The following is a 19,706-nucleotide window of genomic DNA, read 5'->3' on the forward strand; positions in this document are numbered from 1 at the left end:
TATTCTTCCATATCATAAAGACTGAGAAAACAAGAGAGAAGTGTTTCATCAATCCCCCAAGTGGATCCTTCTCCCGTCATGTCGATGGGGCGGAGTCCGTTTGCCCCGTTGGTCGATATCCTGGAGGGTACGACAGTGACAAACAAATAGCTGAATACTAGGATAATAATATATTATATGATATCTGCTTAAACCATAGTGGTATCTATAATGCCAAGCAGGAAGCTTATCATAGTCGGTCTTTTTAGACGTGGTGGGATGATTGGCCCCCCCACACTGCGGCGTAAGTCCAAAGTTTATATGGAGCTCTACCACTGGAAAGCTTCGAAAGTATGATGTAGAGCTTAGTAGAGCACATGTCCAGAACTCTCCTGCATCATATGTATAACTCGGGATATATAGATACAACTGTAAGTACTTGTATATGTTATCAGATACTCTATATATATTCACGGGAGCATGCCCTAGACCAACTACGAATGATTACATCTCTCAACGTCTTTTGATAACCATATACTCTGTACTCCGTAGTCATAAGTAATACTAGAGATCGGAACATATGTGACTAGAATATATCCTATTATAATATTCAAAGCTCCACAAGAATATAAAACTAGGCGCTCGAGTGACTGAAATGATTGCTTGTCCCTAGCAACGCCATCCGCCGTACTATGCCAATATATCTCAGCCACTCTGCCAATACGAATTGGCATTTGGTCGGGCATAATATGACTACTATCCCAGGAATATATTAGACGAGATAGGTCAATGGATTTCTAGATCATACCTACCAATGCAATGCCATATCCATCCAATCGCAGCGAGTTCATGTCGAATTACCCCAATCCTGCTATCCTAAGCCCCAGAAATAAACCCCCTGAATCGACCCCCAAGCCCGGCTGCTCGTCGAGCGACAGAAGAAGAAAATATAAAATAAAACTAGATCAGCCACCGCAAACGTCCATTGGTTAGGGACGTTTCGAAAACACCGCGCCCATCTTCTCGCCCATCTTCAAAGGCTGCCCCGGCGTCACGTTCAAATCAACCGTGCTCGACCGCTCAAACACCAGACCGATATCCGACCCCCCGAACTGGAAATACGAGATCTCCTGCCCCTTTTCCAGGGTCTGTCCCTCTTGGACTGTCATCACAACCGAGCAGATATGGCACATCCCCACAGGCAGTACCGCCACCAGACCCACGGCGGTGTCCAGCACCAGGAGACCACGCGTCTGGCACCACTGGAACCCATCCCCGTCCACAATCTCCAGCGGCTTCTCGGTCTTGGCATCCCGCCGACCCGCCTGCATATCGCCCGCCCCGTCGTGGCCGACCTCCATATAGCACTGGCCCTGGATGATCTTCGTCTCCAGCACCTTGCCCGGCAGAGGGCTGTGCTGCCGGTGGTAGTCCGTCGGCGACAGGTACGAGTGCATGAACGTGCCCCCCGTGAACCGGTCCGCGTACTTGCTATCCTGCAGCAGCTCCGGGATCGACCACTCGATCCCCTTGAACGAGACCGACCCCCGCTCGTCCACGGGCCACGACCCGACAAACGTGCAGTCGGTAGGGCTCACCAGGACGTGAGGGCTGGCGACGTCCGCGACGGGCCGGCACTCGGGCTTGACGTGCCGCGCGAAGAACTCGTTGAACGTCTTCCACCCGCCTTCGGGCTCGATGTAGTCGTTCATCCGGTACTTGGTCGCCTGGCGGAAGGTGGCCAGGGACTCCTTGGTCACGGACCCCGGGGTGTCCATGAAGGCGCCCAGGCAGCGCACGTAGTCCACAATCCACTGCGACGTCCACGAGAGCGGGCCCCGACTGGTCGACGGGCTGACGGGGGTTTGCAGCGCGAAGACCGACGGCTGGTTGAGCACGAGGTAGAACAGGCAGATCTTCTCCGTCATCACGCCCGAGGTGCTGTCCTCGCGGGGGATCCACGTCAGCAGGTGGTCGAGGTAGGCGTAGAAGTCGGTCAGCGAGGCGATGCCGTGGCGGTCCATGGCAACCGGGGCCACTTTTCGAGCGTCGGCGACGGCCTGCTCAAACGCGGGCTGTAGACCGGGCTGGTCCGTCACCTCAGTAGAGAGGGTCTGTACGACATTTGCGAAGGTCCTTGCCATTGTCCCGGACAAGATGATTGAATATGAACTGACTGGTAGAGAGAAATCAACGTGGGCGTCCAATGGCGGATCCGTTCCAGGGCAGATGGGAAAAGAGGGTGTGAAAGAGAGATAGGATTTCTCGCAATGCCCTCGAGCGTCCCCTTTTATACATCCTATCCAAACCAAACAAACCCTGACCGCTATAAAGGGGGGTGCTTCGCCTGCGACATCTCCCCGGCTTTACCTGCAAGACACGTATGGTCTGGGAGTTACCATCTCCCTGTATAACCCTCCCATGTTCACTGTGAGGGCAGCCCCATACTGTACCAATCTCATACAAACAGAACATACCAGCAATACCACGGCTAATACTCCCCACAGATTGACCGGACGACGGTATGTGCATCCTGTCCCTAAATCTCAACGTGGTTAGCCACTCCACAGCCCACGTACCAAGCCAGGGGAGGCCGACAGGAGAATACGTAATGAACTCCGTAACAGTGCCTCACATCGGCCCATTTCAGGACTGTGTCGAAGCCAGGGCAAAGGGTTTCAACATGCAAGTGCCGTCGTCAGCGGCGATCGTCATCCATAACGTCCAACCACCTGCGCGTCATCGAACCCTGCACCAGGTCAGTCTCAGCCAGCCCTTCAACGTCGACGCACTCCACCCTCCAAGCACAAGCAATTAACGAATACCAGCCGCGGATCGTACGAATGTCGGTGAGACCCGAATACCGCGCAATATACCCCTTGCACGGTGTCGAGTCAGCTCCGCTGTCGATAAGTGGGCACCGTGCGCGTTGCATTCATAGTCTGCTGTGGAATGCGCCCGTTACTACTGAGCGTCCGGGGATTTCGAAAAGCAGAACGGTACACTGCAATGAAATAGAATGAATATTGATTCGACGGAAATGAGCTAATCTATTCAGGGCTTGAATCATACCTGCGGGGAGCGCCTTACTTCCATTACAACCACGATGATCAATTGACAGGTTCCGTTGTATATTTACTGTCTGCAACAATGTCTGAGAGCCATGGCGGTTAAGAGCTGTATAGATCAAGAGTCTCATATATCGAGGGGTTATAGATCAAGAAATTATAGACCACGAAATCACAGATCTAAGGTTATAGATCATGGGATTATAAACATACGGTACGATGATGCCGCTAATGCCTTTGACAACCCGTGTACAAATGAAAAGAAAATATTGTTCAAGATCATCTATTTCAATGCTGTATTGTATTATCATTGTGCCAACGCGTCACGTCAAATCATCTCTAAATCACCACCTCAGTACCTAGATATCAACCAAGCCATCTGCTTTTCAGGCTCCATCCGCCGAAACCATTCGGCCTCGCCCCGTTTGAGTCCCCCATAGGTTGTCACAGCTTGCTTGCTGAGGGCGCCACAGAGACTGGCATCGCGTTCGAGCTCCCTCAAGCTCTCATCAAGCGTCCGAGGGAGCAAAATATGCACCCCCAGTTTGCGCCGTTCGTCATTGCTAAGATCCGCTGCCGCCTGGGGACAAGGTCCTCCCTCTAACCTGATTTTCGACCGCAGCCCCTCAAGTCCGGCCGCAAAGATGGCCGCAAGCGTGAGAAACGGGTTGGCCAGTCCGTCCATCAGTTTGAACTCGAACCGATTGCCCTTGACTCGCCGGAGCGGCGTCTCCTTGTTCTCCCACCCCCAGCACGCGTACTCCCCGCCGCTCCAGATGCCCGCCTTCAGGCGATCGTAGCTCGGCTCCATTGGCAGCGCAAAGGCCAGAATAGCCGGCATGTGCTGCACCAGCCCAGCGAAGAACGGCTCGACGCGGTTGGCCGCCAGTCGCTCCTCGCCCGGGCTGTTTAGCGAGATATGGACGTGAGCGCCCGTGCCAGCGTGGTCCGGCGACGGGCGCGGGTACAGGGTTGCGTGCAGGCCGTGTGAGAAGGCGACGGTGCGAATGGTCTCGCGGGCTCGCAGCAGCATATCGATGGATTGGACGGGGGGCGCCGGGGGCAGAACGAACTCCCACTGGGCGGGGGCACACTCGGCGTGGAACTGTTCGATCTGGACGCCTGCGTCGGCTAAGGAGCGGGATATGCTCTCTAGCACGCCCAGGATCTTGGTATCCTCTAGCGTGATGCACGACCAATTGTGCACGTCACTCAGGGGACGGTACTGCACTGTTCCGTCCGGTTGCGACTCGGCTTTCATGAGCACCAGCTCGACTTCGAAGCCGACCAGCGCTGTCAACCCCGTTTCACGCTGCACGAGCTCATCTAGCGCTTGGAGTCTGGAGCGGGCGCACTCGTCGATGGGCGTGTCGCCCTCGTCGACACAGCTGCATTGGACTACTGCCCGGGTGCCCTCCGAGCCCGCCTGGCAGTAGATGCTGTCCAGGTCGGGACAGAGATAGAAAGTACCGCATGGGGAGCTCCCTCTGACGAGGTGGTCCTCGGGATCAAACGAGAACGCGGCCGTCGGCACCGATACGTACTTTCTGCTCTGGAGGATCTCGGTGAATCTGGCCGTCGGGACAATTCGCACATACGGCCTAGACGAATAGGACAGCACCTGGAGCCAGACGAATTCGACCTTGGAATTCGCGGCCAGGAATTTGTGCCACTGATCCAGCTTTACGTTTGGCGTTTTCATTGCTGTTTGGGTTGAAGAGAGGGGGGACGTTCGAGGGATGATAGGGATGGATCGCTAGAAGGGGAAATCCGCAGGCTCCCTTCTTGTACCCATTATCATTCTCTCCGTAGCAGAGAAGCGGTGTAGCCTGCTTGAAGGTTGCATCGTGAGTACCCCTCGGTGGCTGAGGTGGTTCTGTAGGGTCGCCCTACTGATGTACTCCGTCTGCAGACTGGGTAATACGAGAGTACTTGCATATCAAGGGGGTGGATAACGGATTGTTTGGATCCACCACTCCCCCATCCCATGCATGGAACAGGGATTTATTGCGAAATAGTTTCCTTTCTTGCATTGTGTCCTCTGCGCCCAGAGGACGGAGTACTGTGGTGTACGTCGAGTGACGGGCCATGCGTGATGACGTCAAATATTGCGAATGATGCTGGTATTGAATTGGACGGAGTACGAGATACAATCGGTTCATTTTTTGATTGCTTTCACATTGGATAATGGTGACGCGTCCCAGACTGCTGGTGCATCATCCTCAGCACACTCGTCCAGATGGCCATCACCGCCGGCTTCTCACAACGTATCAACCGAGCACCTCCCCATCCCGTATTGTATGCGGTTTGTTGCTTATATTACGTGGGACAGAGCGGATTTTTACCTTTGGGAAACCCAGCCACATGAATGGCATCGGGTGCTCCCATTCAGTGGGGGGGTCTTTAACCATGCCAGACATCCATACATTCGGGCCGCTGACAGCGGCTGGCGGAGCCAGGTCTGTACCCTATTATGTATGCAGCATCCCTGTCGATCTATACTTCACTGTCACGTACTCAGCGTGGCCATATCAACTAGGTAGCAACTGTGTTATTGAAGGCTGATTGGACCAACTTCACGATATCTGATACTAGGGAGATGAGTCAAGTCAAGCCCTCTCAAAGTGCTGTTCAGTAGTTTGGTGCAGTGGTTGTTATTTAACGTACTGCTTCCACTGTATAAGAGATTGTTTCAATCTGGCCGCAAGACCGTCCATCCTCAGGTTCTCGTGGACTAATTGTGTCCGAACAGCATTCCACGAAGGATTTACCGCTTTTTGCTAAGATGCTACATGATTGTGTCTATTACAGAGCCGAGCAAAGTGAGGCGCAAATGCATTCATCGAGATGGTACACGCGTCAGCGTATGCTTGTCTATCATGCCTCCCTCTATGTGTCGTCTCTACACCGGTTTCTACAACAAGAAGTCTCTAAGAATACAGCTGGAAAGCGGGACCAACTCTTTAATCCAACGCGTGCGGCATCCAGAGTCACTCAAACACATATGAAAAAAAGAAAAAAAACCTTGCATGACCAGTCGAGTCTATCAACGTCAAACCTATCAGGTAGCAGGTTTGAGTGTTACAAAGAACCGGGTGTAGATTTTCCATGGCGGCAAGTCAACCTCATCGGTGAAGGGACGAGGCTGCTGGGGGAGAACGCAGGGGTGGTCTTGAGCCATGAGCAAAATGGATGCGGTAGAGTTTTGATGAGACCCGAGTCTCACCGGTGCATATCGCTGGGTCGTACATAATTTTAAAGAGTTGTATGTGCCATCGCACGATGGTTCATGCGTGTGTGGTTACGCATGGCCACCTCGCGTTGGGAGACCGTAGGAAATACTCTATCCTATAGTTCATCCCAACTATTTAAACGGTAACCTCTTCAATATCCCACTGGGCACAGCTCTCTTCTGAATTGGAGTACACATCACTTTTTTCTTGATAGCGTTAATATACCAACCCCAGCCCACTCCCCCAACACAATTCCAAACTGAAACATTAAGACTATCTCCAACAGCAATATGACACGCGATATAGACGACGGACCCTTGGCGGACGGGGCATCGGCAAACGTGCAACTCACGACCATCTCAGCCGCGAAACTCCTTGGCAATGACCCACAGACCCAGAAAGATCTCCTTGAGGCGTGTAAAGACCTAGGGTTCTTCTATCTGGACTGTCGAGACCATCCATCTAGCCCCGTCCTGTCTCTGGTTGCAGAGATGGCCTCCACGGCACTGGACTTCTACGACCTTCCGGAGTCGATCAAGGAAAAGTGGGCTCTGTTCCATCTTGATGACTTGAAATATAAGTCTTTCTCGTCGGTCTCCCTTTTCCTATGTTCTATGAGAATCGATGAATGAGCCGTCGTGACACTGCAACTGACACAAAACAGCTATAAGCCGGCTGGGAAGCAGGAGGGTGCCGTGAAAGGGAAGAAGGACGGGTGGGAGGGGATTATTGTGAGACTTCTTCGTGCAATATCAGAATGGCTGATCTTCGAAACTAATACGAAACATCTAGCTGATGGAGCACCCGCTGGCTCAGATCCCCCCCGAAGACCCCATGCCCGGGCCTCCAGTCATACAGAATGCGAGGGGTCTCATCGAGGCCACCCAGGACCAGCTGGGAGAGATGAGCCGAGCCATCGTCGACAGCCTCTCCCGATCCCTCCACATGACTGGGGACCAGAGCCTGGGCCGTCACCACCGCAAAGGCTGCCCGGCGCCCACCGACCTGGAGATCCTGAAATACCTCCCGTACGTCCCAGGTAGTGAGAAAGTCGGACACATCCCCCACACCGACCTAGGTAGTGTGTCGATGGTCTTCTCCGATGTCGGTGGTCTGCAAGTTTTCCACCCACTAAGAAAGGAATGGATGTTTGTGCCCCCTCGGCCGGGCCACGCCGTGTGCAATCTGGGTGACGCGATGGAGTTCCTTTCAGGGAATGTTCTGCGCTCGTCGCTCCACCGTGTGATCCCCTATACGCAGGATCCAGGCAAGATCAAACTGTCAATCATCCACTTTTTGCGACCCAGCGAACACACCAAGATTGTCTCTCCCGATGGAAAGGAATGGACGGTGGCCGAGTGGAACACGATGAAGCACAAGTTACTCCACGAGGGCGGGGAGATGCAGAAGAACTTGAGCATCATCACGAGACGCGAGGGCCAGGATGACTTTTGGAGAGAACAAGCGGTGTAAAGAGGTTTGCGTACTCTGGCTTCGGCGACATTTCCCAACCGTACTCTTTGTTGAGTGATGGCCTCGAGAGGATACGCACGGCAATGTTTGAACCCCATATAATCGAACACAATCTTGAGGTACTGTTCATTTTTCTATACGATCTTGGTTCAAGGTCAGATAGGATATGTAGGTTGATAGAGGAGGGTCTTCTCGAGGAATCTACATGTCTCGCGTATCTACGTCACAAATTGTCATTTCTAAGAAAACACTTCGAGGCTATAGAGCGCTTTGGAACGTTTCAAAATACACTACAATTGAATTGAAGTCACTGTATTGTCAAGGTTCGGATAGACTTATATAAATTGACATATACATTACATGAGCCATAATCGTAAGACTAGTTTATGTTAAGCAAGATCAACCACGCGCGTCAAGAGCTTGTAGACATCTTAAGCAAAGGCCATGTAGAGATAAATACAATGAAGCGTTCGAAGGAAGATCAGGCTGATTCAAGCAGTGAAGAAACTGTAGTTGTTGGAGGAAGGTGAGCCGCGCTATGGATCGGGGACGTCCAAAAAAAAACCAAGAAGGGCGAAGAAGGGTCGTCGACTTAAGCTTTGTAATGAGCATAATTTGTACGGGCTAACTGATTCAACTAGGTTGAAGACATTGCTTTCAATTGAGATGTCTTAGATGGGCTCCACAGGCTTATAGCTGAGCAATGTTACGCGTTCGTTGAGCAAGGTCTTGGGTATTCTTACCACTTGATTGCGTTGAAAGTAGTCATCACATACATATTGTCAACGAAAATGACGCGACTTCGGAGCCGTGGAGATTTGGACGATGATCATGTTTCATCTCATATCAAACTACGCATTCGGAATGCTGTTACGCGGTCAGTTGTCTGGATTGGGAGATTTGAATAATGGTTCAAGGTTTAGACCCTCATTCATCGGCTGCATGGTGGGGTTGATCACGTACGACTTGGTTGGCAACTATATATAATACTCGTTTTGGAGATAATATTTTGTTTATTGAGCAGATTGACCATAATCCTACCTTACATCTGCAAGGCACGAGCTCCTTCTATCAGTCCTTACACTTGCTGGTTTCGACGATCTCAAACATAGTCCTGCTTGTAGACTGGGTCCTCTACATAGTCCTCCACATAGCTTCTGCCTAATTAACAGCAGATTGCAATAGAGAAGGAATAATCAGATGCAATGAATCTGGGTAATAGGTTTGTTTCCTTTACTGGCTAGGTAAAATTGGAAGATCACGTTTAAACATCATTCCTGTGTCCAATGCAGTAGCAGCGATCCCTTACATCCCTTGTTCTCCTCGAAGAAATACCCTTAACTTGATGTGTAGCTCACTAGAATGCTTTGCGGTTTTTTTCTATTACATATCATAATATCATTTTTCCACCTTTTCTGGGTTCACTGGTCGGAGTGATCAACGAGGGATACTCTCTACTGGAACCATCGGAGGGATTGGTTCGCTTTCCAGGCACAGCTAGATCGGCCACGATGAAAGGAGCAACTTCTCTCCCGGAGCTCACCATACAACCTGTTGATCAAGAGCGTCATGCTTCAGATGACCTTCCAGGCGAGCTCCAATCGGAAAAAAGGCCCAACTCATCGTCCGGCGATGAGGCCGCAGCTCAGGAGGGAGTGAAGTCCTACGTTGAACTGGTCCTAGTGACAATCTCATTGGGGTTATCGGTGTTCTGCATGTATCTGGTGGGTTGATATAGTTCCCACGCCTTGAGCTCCATGTTCGTTGCTCACGCCATTCTTTTCGGTCCTCAGGATACAACCATTCTAGGGACAGCTTCCTCCAGGATCTCCACCGAATTCCATTCATTACAGGATGTTGGATGGTATGCGAGCTCGTACCTCCTCACATCTTGTATAGCACAGTTGCCCTATGGCCAGTTGTATAATTTCTACACAGCCAAGTGGGTGTTTCTGGGTGCACTGGGTATCTTTGAAATAGGATCCCTCATCTGCGCCATGGCCCCAACGTCAGCGGTCTTGATTTGTGGTCGAAGTATTGCCGGTATCGGGAGTGCAGGTATATTCTCGGGGTTCTACGTCGTCATGGGGTACAGTACTCCGGTGAAGCATCGAGCATTGTACAACGGTATCCTTGGAAGTGTACCGGCTATTGCCAACGTTGCTGGCCCGGTGTAAGCGCGCGCACAGTCATATATCCAACGGATCTGCTGATCCATGGAACAGGTTAGGGGGTGTGTTCACAGACCGGCTCTCGTGGCGCTGGTGCTTCTACATCAATTTGCCCGTGGGAGGCGTGGCCGCCCTTTGCATGCTCTGTACGCACGCCGTGAAGCCAAGCCTCAAAGGCGCCGGGTGGCGCGAGAAACTCGATGCCTTCGATCTGGTTGGAAATGCCTTCTTGGTTCCCGCGCTCGTCTGCCTCATGCTGCCCGTCCAGATGGGGGGCACGACCCCTTGGGAGTGGGACAGCGCACGCGTGATAGCACTCTTTGTTGCATCTGGTGTCCTGGCCATCATCTTCGGCGTCCATCAAGTTTGGCGCGGGGATCGTGCTCTGCTGCCCCTCCGCATTTTACGGAACCGGGATCTGATGGCGGGTGCCTGGTTCAATCTCTGCATCGAAGGCGCTCTTCTCGTCATCACATACTATGTAGGTGGTGCTTCTCCTTCTGCGAAATGAAGCCGGGATGTTGAACTGACTGCCTCTAGCTCCCGATCTGGTTCCAGGCCGTCAGAAATGCGTCCGCTATCAAGTCCGGTGTGATGACTCTGCCCACCATGCTGGGTCTCATCCTCACTGCGACAGCAACCGGTGGGCTGGTGGCTGTCGTCGGCTACTATACGCCGTTTGTCATCGCATCGTCGATTATCACGCCCATCGGGGCCGGCCTCCTCACCACCCTGGCCGTCGACTCCACCACGGCCCACTGGCTAGGCTACCAAGTGCTTAACAGCGTGGGAGTGGGCATCGGCTGTCAGAACGTGATGCTCGTACCGCAGTTCGCCGTTGGCCCCGGCGACGTGTCCATGGCGATCTCCATTTTCTTCTTCACTCGGACCCTGACCAGCTCCATTTTCCTCGCCATCGCCCAATCCATCTTCCAGAATCAACTGGCGCGAAATCTTCGCAGCCACACGGAGTTACCCGTTGATCCCGCCGCCGTCATCCACACCGGTGCCTCTCAGGTCTCCGAAAAGTTTTCTTCCGATGTCCTGCCGATCATTTTGGACGCATATAACTCTGCCTTGACTCGGAGTTTTGTTGTGGCGATTGCGCTCAGTGCTCTGTCTATATTGGGATCTGTCTGTCTTTCATGGAGACGCATCAATGAGGGGTATCAACGAAAATGAATACTACCTGGAGGCGAAGAGGCTTCAGGGTAATCAGCATCAATCTAGCATTTGTTCAAGTGGCGAATTTGTTACTTGAACTTGGAGGGAGTGAGCCTTTGTTGTCGGACTGAGCATTTCAAGACTCAGCCATCCTGTCGGAAATAGAGAACACTTTAGTGGCCGATAATAGGATCAATAAGCGAATCCAGTAGATAGGAAACATATAAAATGAAATAAAGTGAAAGAATAAGAAAGAAAGAAAGGAATACTACTTTAGAAAAAGTGACCGTTATATTTATGATTGATCGTGATAAGTGATAGCAGATACATCACCTCTTGAAAACAAAGAGATAAAAATAACTTTTGTACATACACCATTATATTGTTCTACCTTGCTGGCTTCAGCCTATCCTTCCAAAATCGAGTTACTGGAAGTATTACTCTCCCACAAGGCCCGCGGTGACAAGCCCTCCCGATTCAAGGCATGATGGTAAACCTCCTCACCGGCGTCCATGTCTCTTAACAACTGCATTGCGCGGGGGTCGACATTCCAGGTCGCCGCCAGATAGTGCAGGGCAGTGTTACCATCCACATCCTGTGCGCGGACATCAATGCCGGCATCGACGAGGACGCGCAGGGTATCCAACTGGGCTTCCTGCTCGGCGGGCGTCATTGGGGTTCTCGCCCGAGGGCGCACTGGGTTGAGCCGGGACGGCGGCCGTGGCTGCAAGTGCAAGGGACTAGGTCTGGGATGCGGTAACCAGGTGAGATCGAGCGTTCTGGCGCAATGAATGCTCCGGACAACATCGGGGTTGTTTTGATCGATGGACTCGGATGTCAGGGGCAGCGAGGCGATATGAAGCAGTGTCTGTCCGAGGGCAGTAGATCCCGCAGACGAGAGGAGCAGGGCAAGCCAGGATAGAAGGGCTGGGCTGTGACGAGCGACGGCGAAATGGAGCAAATGGACTTCGAAGATGGGGGTGCGGAGGTGAGGGTCGAGATCTGGGTGGTTTCGCAGTTCTGTGATACACTCTCGGATTTTGGGGTCGCCTGGATCACAGCAGGCCAGAGCGTAGGAGAGTGGCGGAAGGGCCAGCGTCGGCGCCGCGGTCAGGGGTCGGTAGTTTGGGGAGTATTGATGTTGATGGAGCAGCTTGCGAAGCATGACGAGGTCACCTGCAGCGATGGCTTCGTGGACGGGTGACGAGGTCGACAGCGATGATGGGGGTGCTGCCTCCTGGCCAGACAGTCGGTCGTCGACACTTTCATTTGGGGGTTGAGTCTGAGTCCAGGCGGATTCATCCGCTCCAGCGTCGCGGATCCAGTCGAACATTTGCTCTTGGCCGCACGCTGCGGCGACTTCTAGGGCTGTCAAGGCCTTGGTGGAGCGAAATCGTTGGCCCGGCAGATTGGGTTCCGTCCAGAAGCGAGGAAAGCCAGAGCGGCGCTCGTCCAGCTCGGCGGTTGTCAGGGGCTGGGTCTGATGCTGGATGCCTTTCGCCGCGGCGACGGCAAGGATGGACTCTCGCGGCGGACACAAGGCAAAGCTCGACATGTCGGTTTTCGCATCGCGGCCGCGGATGAAGCGCACGGAGTAATCAGACTGATAGGACAGGCGGATGCCTGTGGGGTCTGCGCCCGCCGCCAAAAGCGCACGCACATTGTCGGGAAGGTCTGCGCGAATAGCTGCGGTTAGTGGGGACTCGTAGACACAGTCAATAGCGCCGGTGATGTCGGCGTTGGGTGAGCATTGCTCGAGGCCGCCGCGGTCTCGGGGGGCGAGATGCGCGACGTGAGGCAGCTCGGACGTGTAATAGTCCAATAACGCCTGTAGAACAGCGGGATTGGGATTTTGAGCCGCCCGAATGGCCGGTGTGATCTCGGTGGATATGTCGAGGTCGTCGGGGGTAAGTTGATAGGAGGACATGGCTGAGGGTGATCGGTTGATAATGGCCATCAGGATGGATAAATTGATCTATATCTATCCATTGATGGTCATCCTACTTCGTGCGGGGCTGATTTGATGCCACCATGACATCATTTAGTACTTCGTTCACCATATACTGTCCATGAAGAATTGAGTGTTCTGCTGCATTCTGCTCAAATTATGAAAGACTAGAACAGTCCGGATAACGGTACCTGGTTGGACTCGAATCAACACTCGCGATCCTCCGGCGCCCGCCAGGGCACCCCCAACAGCCCAAAGATCCCTCGCTCGTCCCGCCCCTCCACTAACCGCCCCCGGGTCCCAGGCACGACGTCCCTATACAACCCCCGCTGGTTCAGCCGCATCCCCCGCCGCCGCGCCAGTAACCGCAGGCTCCGGTTGAATATATCGTTCCCCGTGAAGTAGATCAGCGCTGCCCCCAGCTCCGATCCCGGTACGAATAGGAGATCGATCCGTCGCCAAGCCGCGCCCTTGGCCAGCTGACTCGCCCCGTGCCACTTGCTTCCGTCTGCTGCCGCCGTCGTCGCCAGCCCGACCTGCAGAAACCCGCGCCGGAAGAGATCCGGGATCACCGTCTCCACCATCACCGTCCGGATCTGACCCGCCGATGCGTCCGTCTTCGTGATCAGGACGTCAATGTCCCCCGAGTTGCGCGCCCCCCGCCGGTATGAGCCCCCAATCAACACCTGCATATCCGGGTCCACCCGCAGTACCGCATCTCGCACCATGGCGCCATGTGCCGCCACCTCCTCCCGGGGAATCCGTTGCGCGAAATCGTGGTAATGCTCGATCCCCACCCGCTGGTTCGCCGTCAGGGGCGCCCGCGCCCCAAGGTCAGCCAGGGACCGGTACCCCTGCGCCAGCCATCGTGACGCTTGCACGATCCCGGCCCCGTACACCCCTAGGAACAGCTGCAGGATTCGCTCGTCCACTGTCGTGTTTGTGTTCTCCAACCGTCGCAGACGGTCCGTGCACGCAATCTCTTCGATCTTGTCCGCCAGCCGAGACCCCACCCCGGGGATCGAGAGGGCCTGTCTCCGAGTGACTATCCGCGTGGTCTGTCGTCGGAGAGCGCCGATAGCCTTGCGGTAAGCCATCGAGCGCCACTGGTCGTCCGTCTTGGTGTAGTAATCCAGCATCTTCTGGAGTATCTCAATGGTCCGTGTATTGGGCCCGTCGGCTGTCAATTCCGGATCAGGCGTTTGCATGCATACGAAATTCTGCTGCCACGCGTCCACGGTGGAATTAGCCTCCGGGAATAATCGCTTCCGCTTGGGCCCAGTCGAGTGGGTGTCCGAGCACTCCGAGTCTGATCCACCTGTCGCCGTTTCGTCATCGAAGGTCTCTAGAGGTTCCAGGGGCTAGTAGCCATGATGTAAGTACGGTCCGACCTCGCTGCGTCCAGTCAACGTACCAAATCCTGGGCACACTGTGCTGCTTCGATCATCTCATCCAGGGCGTCTCGTGGCGGGGGAGTCCGCGAGCGAACCGCCTCGTCTACCACGCCGCCGCGTGCAGGTAACCGGGAAACATCAAAGTTCCATCCCACGGGGCTATCAGGCTCAGGGGGCGTCATCGCCGTCCGTAGCTCCCTGCCGCTGGGCTTCAATGGGAGCGAATCGCCTGTCGACACTTCACCACCCGGTCCTGTTTCTCCGGGCTCCGGCTCCACGGACATACCGAGGATACGGAACCGGGCATGGTGCGAGCTCAAGATGGATCGAAATTTGATGCACTCGGAGGGGTAGCTCTCGTCGAGCAGCATAACAGTCGACTGTACCCGGTTAGTGGGTGCATTGGGATTAAAGAGTTGGTTGCCTACCGGAAAACATTCGAGAGTGAGGTGCTTCAGGACTTCCTGGAACGTCAACCCTTTGTCCACGATCACATGGGTGATGTGATCCCCCCAGTTCTTCGCCCATACCGCCCCATACTCCTGTGCCTTTTGAATGCGCAACCGTCGTAGAGGCGACACGTCACTGTTGGGGAAGAAGACTTGTCGAGGTCAGACACCGACCGGTCCCTGGGATCAGGGGACTCACAGAATACCAGCCCTTTGAAAATCTGCTGCTGCTCGGGGATCATTCTCGCACAGGCCTTGCGCTTCCGACTGCCTTTCATAGCATCCGTTTCGGTGCCTCTCGTCATGGTATCCGTAGTTAGGGATCTCTTCGATCGCGGGCTTGGGATGTCGCGGGCATATGCCACCTCGGGCTCACCCTGCTCCTTGGGAGAGGCCCGCGGGGTAGGAAGCAAGGGGGCCGGACTGGTCGGTTCTAAGGGACTGGGAGTAGATACCGGTGGAGTCGATGCCTGCTGAAGCTCATGTGTGGCACTCTGCAGTACCCGATCAAAATCGTCAGGGCTCTCTGGTAATCCATCTGACACCGAGTCCAACTCATCCAGTTGGCTGAAGAAGGCTTCTTTGTCCGCCAAGGTCGGCGTCATTTCGGATGCGCATATAGACTCGTCCTTTTTTGCTGGCTGCTGACAACCCGGCCATGAATGTCACGTCTATATATTAGAACTTGGGAGAAGAAATGGGCCTTGCAAGGGTCGGGGCGACGGTTGTCCAGGCAGTGACGCGTGGGTCGAACCGCGAAATGGTCGCCTGATCACGGGACTGAGGGGGCAATTTAACCTTTTTGGGATATCTATATCAGCCTGGATTCTGGCCAGTTCGGGCTATTTGAATGGGATCGTATTTACTAGGTGTGATTCGTATAGGGTATTGGTCGGGGAAATTAGTATTACTGCACGGCTCGCATTGGATTTAATTCTCGCTATGCATGGAAACAAACAGATCGCCATAGTGAGCTATCCTTGCTAGGGAGCCCGACACTTCGTATTGCTGACAGTGCTTCTCTGTCGAGTTTCAAACGTGTCTGCCATATTTGAGTGCGGTGCGCTGCTCCCATTTCTCAAGCGAGGCAGGTTGTAGAAAGCCCAAGGCCGCACTGCACCCAGTGTATCTGGCAGGGTTCCGACTTTTCCCGCGGACTTGTACCGTCGATTCCAGCGGTAGAAAAGAGAAACTCTTGGGAAACGAGTCCACCTGGTCGGTGTCTGCTCGTGCCCATTTCGGTCTGCGTACGAGCACTGGGTCCGCACGTCCCCGGGACCAGCATGTCTCTTTTCAACCGCACTCCACACCAGAATGCGTCCCGGTAAATCAAGGTTGGCATTCGAGTTCCCTCGCCCATGAGCACTATTGTTGGGACCGCAATCACTAGTCCCAGCTTGTCGCCGTCCCAGCTCATCGCCAGCCACCCAGGCCAGGCAGTCCACCACGCCCCATACTCGCGCCGGCGGTGTGGATGGATCGTTTGGCCGCCGGACCCTCTTGGCTTCGCACGCTCGCCACGATCTTCTCCGTGTTGGTTTCCAACACCACCCCGCCTATGATCATCTCCGCCAGCACTGCGTGCATCGACTCGAACCCGAAGATGAGATCCAGCTCGCAGACGTTCTCGAACATCCGGTCCAGGGACTCGACAAAGACCTGAATGAGATCGATCAGCGCCAGCGGGGACTCCGTAGATGTGGCGATCATGATGAACGACAACGTGGCATAGGTCCGGTAGATGACTTGTGTCGGGGCATCGGACGGGCCAAGCTCCACGGTGGACATGGCCCCACGCGACAGCATCGGGGGAAGAGGAAGGAAGTTGCAGGCGGTCGGGGGTCGTCGCGACACGAGATCATAGATTTGGCCGATTAATTCTTTCTTTGCTTGGGTGTCCTGGATTGTAGGTTCAATTAGTGGGATACTCTTTCTCGGAGGGGTGGGGGTGAGCGGTATCCAGGAGACATACGATTTGGGTGTAGAATTTGGTGAGCCTCGGCTCACCGTTGTTGTTGAAGACCAGAACCGCGTTGATCATGATGACCGTAGTATGATATGATTCTGTTCAACGTCGGATCAGACAAGATCGAATAGTCGATTGACTCCAGGACGGAGCGGGTCGCCCTGATCGGCTGGAGTGCCAAGCACGGCCCCCTCGTGCCTTAGGCAGCGCACCATGGCCCGTGCACACCACCGGATGCAAACGCAGCAAACAATGATTTCATGGAAATTTGTTCCTGCGCGAACTTGCAGCTTCGTTTTCTTCCTTCTTCTTCTGCTCGTCCAGAGTCTCCAATTCATCCATCATCGTCGGTCTGTTTTCCGGTACAGGCTATCCTTCGTTTCACTAGAACCAAGGGGCCTGTCTAACCAGCTTCCGGGTGTGGGATTCCCACCACCTTGTTTTCTCGACCTTCCCCTTCCGTCCGGCCTGTCCATTATGTGACGGCAACCATGACAGGCAATCTTGGACGCAGGCTGTATACCAACTTTTGGGAAGCGGCTCATCCGCTCCTAGGCAAGGGATTTCAGACGGCTCCGGCCAGTGCGGCCAGCTCGGGCAACTTTTTTTGCGATTTCGTCCTCAAGAATCGCCTCGGAAAGCCGCCTTCTTTCTCGCTACGAAAAACCCACCAATATACTCGACGATTCGCCTCCGGGGGCTTTCTGGTCCTCGGAGCATCACCCAGCACCACCGCGGTCGAGACGGGAACCAGCTGTGCTATCGCCCCGGAGAAGTTGCTCCCGTCTCGCCGCTACCAATTCGACCGCAAATTCTTTCGCACCCTATCCCAGACCGCGGCACGACGCGGCTTTCACACAAGCAAGGATGACCGACCACCGACGGAGGGGTCGAAAGATCCTTTGAAAAATGCTCCGGAAGAGCCGCAGTCGACAACGCCCGCCGCTCGCCGAAATGAAGGATCTCAGAGTCCCGGGTCCGAACATCCGACCGCGGAGCAAAAGCACCCGACCGGATACCGCTTCCCCCAGATGCCACACATCCATCGCCCCTCCAAGGAGGAGCTGTTGGCCGCGGCAACGGGGTTCTGGTCCCGGCTGAAAGTCCGATTCAAGTGGTTCTCCATCCGCAGTGTGCGACCTTATAATCTGGACGAAATGGCCGCCCTGTTTTCATGGGTCTTTCTGGGCCATGTGGTCTGGGTCGTCCTGGGGACGACTACCTTCTTTTCTCTCATCATCCTCACCATCAATACAGTATTTGCACAGGGTATGCTTTGTTACTTGCCTTCCCCTTGGGGACCTTTCAGAGCTAACGGTTGCAGAAACCCTTGCTGGGTGGATAGGAAACTACCTCACGAAATCCTCCGGAGTGAAAGTCGTGTTCGAATCCGCGATCGTCCCCAGGTGGAGGGACGGCGTCATCACGTTCCGAAATGTTTTTGTCTCGCGACGTCCCGGTCAAGGGACCGGAAATGTCAGTAAAGGTTCCTCGAAGACGGCGGCCGCCGCCGCTGCCGCCGCGGCTCGCAGCGACCACTTGATTCCCGATGGGCCAGAGCAGAGAACAACAACGGAGGACGAGGATACCAACTACACACAGTTTGACGTGTCCATCGAAACCGTCAACGTGACCCTATCGTTCGCGAAATGGCTCAACGGGAAAGGGCTCCTGCGGGACGTGGAGATCCAAGGAGTGCGGGGCGTCCTCGATCGTCGATCGGTCTTTTGGCCCGATGAGGACCTGGACCCCAAGTCTTACCGACATGAGCACTACCCCGGAGACTTCGAGATCGATTCGTTCAAGATGAACGACCTGCTGGTCACGGTCTACCAGCCGGACAACTTCCGGCCCTTTTCCGTCAGCATCTTCTCCTGTGACCTCCCCCAGCTGAGAAAGCAGTGGCTCTTCTACGATTTCATGTCCGCGAACATGATGTCCGGCGCGTACGATAACTCCCTGTTCACCATCCATCCCCGACAAACCCACAGCTTTACCGGCGCCCAGCTCGACAACGGCCGGGAGGAGGACGGCAAGCCGAGTCCGTGGAAGAAGCACAACCGCATCCGCGTGGACGGGTTAAACATCGACCATCTGAACCGCGGGGTGCCCGGTCCGCTCTCGTGGATCCACGAAGGGCAGGTCGATATCGTCGCCGACATGATGATCCCGGCCGATAACGACGAGAGTCTGGCCAAGGTCATGGCCGACTTCTACGACCGGTTGGAGGCGACTGTCACCTCGAACCGATTCCACTCGGCCGCCGACATTGCCGGCCGCGCCGACGAGCCTGTGGCTGACGAGGATAAGCGATTCCTCGTCACGGACCTGCGCTTGCACCTGAACAACGTCCGCGCGGTTGTTCCCATCTTCACCAGCGACCTCTCCTACATCAACAACGCCCTCATCCGCCCCATCGTCGCGTATATCAATTCGCGGCGCACCTTCATCCCGGTCAACTGCCGCCTGGTCAAACGGGCGGGGGATTTCAACGGCAGTTGGACCATCTACGACAGCGGGCTGATGGACGACCTGTCCGCAGCGGTACGTCTCTGTCTTCTTTCAATCGGAACAAGAACTAACGATATTTGTCTAGGTCTACGACGCATTTGCACGCGACGTAGTCGACGAACAAGCGCGCAAGCGACGGTTCAAGAAGGTCGGGTTCTGGTCGCTGCAGCTGGCGGCGCAGGCGATCTTCATCAGCATGGCAGGGAATATCGCGTGACGCGCTGGATCCCCGCTCTCTGTATTTATATGTGATATCATACTACCCATGGGCGTTGTCGGTTTGATATTGGGACCCGGCGTTGCTGGGCAAAATACATTTGATTCCGCATCACTCCTTGTAGATTTGTTCT

At 54.5% G+C, this 19,706-nt stretch overlaps 8 protein-coding genes across 8 annotated transcripts; 3 read left to right on the forward strand and 5 right to left on the reverse strand.

The window, feature by feature from the left end:
* Window positions 1–968: 968 nt before the first annotated feature.
* On the reverse strand, window positions 969–2,123 carry P168DRAFT_280996 (phosphatidylserine decarboxylase; the record flags this gene model as incomplete). The annotated part of the gene is made up of 1 exon (XM_024835900.1): window positions 969–2,123. One exon carries the CDS (start codon window positions 2,121–2,123, stop codon window positions 969–971), a length of 1,155 nt encoding a protein of 384 aa, XP_024693199.1.
* Window positions 2,124–3,399: 1,276 nt separating this feature from the next.
* On the reverse strand, window positions 3,400–4,749 carry P168DRAFT_235326 (FluG family protein; the record flags this gene model as incomplete). The annotated part of the gene is made up of 1 exon (XM_024833461.1): window positions 3,400–4,749. One exon carries the CDS (start codon window positions 4,747–4,749, stop codon window positions 3,400–3,402), a length of 1,350 nt encoding a protein of 449 aa, XP_024693200.1.
* A 1,821-nt stretch (window positions 4,750–6,570) lies between these two features.
* On the forward strand, window positions 6,571–7,753 carry P168DRAFT_317662 (putative gibberellin 3-beta hydroxylase; the record flags this gene model as incomplete). The annotated part of the gene is made up of 3 exons (XM_024840130.1): window positions 6,571–6,824; window positions 6,945–7,011; window positions 7,073–7,753. The coding sequence occupies 3 exons, from the start codon at window positions 6,571–6,573 to the stop codon at window positions 7,751–7,753; spliced, it is 1,002 nt and encodes a 333-aa protein (XP_024693201.1).
* Window positions 7,754–9,264: 1,511 nt separating this feature from the next.
* P168DRAFT_235305 (MDR family MFS transporter) lies at window positions 9,265–11,106 on the forward strand (the record flags this gene model as incomplete). Its single annotated transcript, XM_024833458.1, has 4 exons — window positions 9,265–9,477; window positions 9,547–9,926; window positions 9,979–10,405; window positions 10,465–11,106. The coding sequence occupies 4 exons, from the start codon at window positions 9,265–9,267 to the stop codon at window positions 11,104–11,106; spliced, it is 1,662 nt and encodes a 553-aa protein (XP_024693202.1).
* A 388-nt stretch (window positions 11,107–11,494) lies between these two features.
* P168DRAFT_235468 (uncharacterized protein) lies at window positions 11,495–13,015 on the reverse strand (the record flags this gene model as incomplete). The annotated part of the gene is made up of 1 exon (XM_024833472.1): window positions 11,495–13,015. One exon carries the CDS (start codon window positions 13,013–13,015, stop codon window positions 11,495–11,497), a length of 1,521 nt encoding a protein of 506 aa, XP_024693203.1.
* Window positions 13,016–13,242: 227 nt separating this feature from the next.
* P168DRAFT_267168 (DNA-directed DNA polymerase IV) lies at window positions 13,243–15,568 on the reverse strand (the record flags this gene model as incomplete). Its single annotated transcript, XM_024835020.1, has 5 exons — window positions 15,256–15,568; window positions 15,079–15,174; window positions 14,859–15,031; window positions 14,451–14,810; window positions 13,243–14,397 (listed from the first exon to the last, which is right to left on the reverse strand). Exons 1-5 carry the CDS (start codon window positions 15,482–15,484, stop codon window positions 13,243–13,245), a joined length of 2,013 nt encoding a protein of 670 aa, XP_024693204.1. The 5' UTR covers window positions 15,485–15,568.
* A 724-nt stretch (window positions 15,569–16,292) lies between these two features.
* On the reverse strand, window positions 16,293–16,920 carry P168DRAFT_281002 (putative AP-3 adaptor complex subunit sigma; the record flags this gene model as incomplete). Its single annotated transcript, XM_024835901.1, has 2 exons — window positions 16,293–16,778; window positions 16,852–16,920. 2 exons carry the CDS (start codon window positions 16,918–16,920, stop codon window positions 16,293–16,295), a joined length of 555 nt encoding a protein of 184 aa, XP_024693205.1.
* Window positions 16,921–17,172: 252 nt separating this feature from the next.
* P168DRAFT_303811 (mitochondrial distribution and morphology protein) lies at window positions 17,173–19,683 on the forward strand. The gene is made up of 3 exons (XM_024838797.1): window positions 17,173–18,114; window positions 18,170–19,389; window positions 19,442–19,683. The coding sequence occupies exons 1-3, from the start codon at window positions 17,337–17,339 to the stop codon at window positions 19,571–19,573; spliced, it is 2,130 nt and encodes a 709-aa protein (XP_024693206.1). The 5' UTR covers window positions 17,173–17,336; the 3' UTR covers window positions 19,574–19,683.
* The last annotated feature ends 23 nt before the right edge of the window (window positions 19,684–19,706 follow it).

This window comes from Aspergillus campestris (assembly GCF_002847485.1).
Source record: "Aspergillus campestris IBT 28561 chromosome Unknown P168scaffold_5, whole genome shotgun sequence".
Lineage (NCBI taxonomy): Eukaryota > Fungi > Ascomycota > Eurotiomycetes > Eurotiales > Aspergillaceae > Aspergillus > Aspergillus campestris.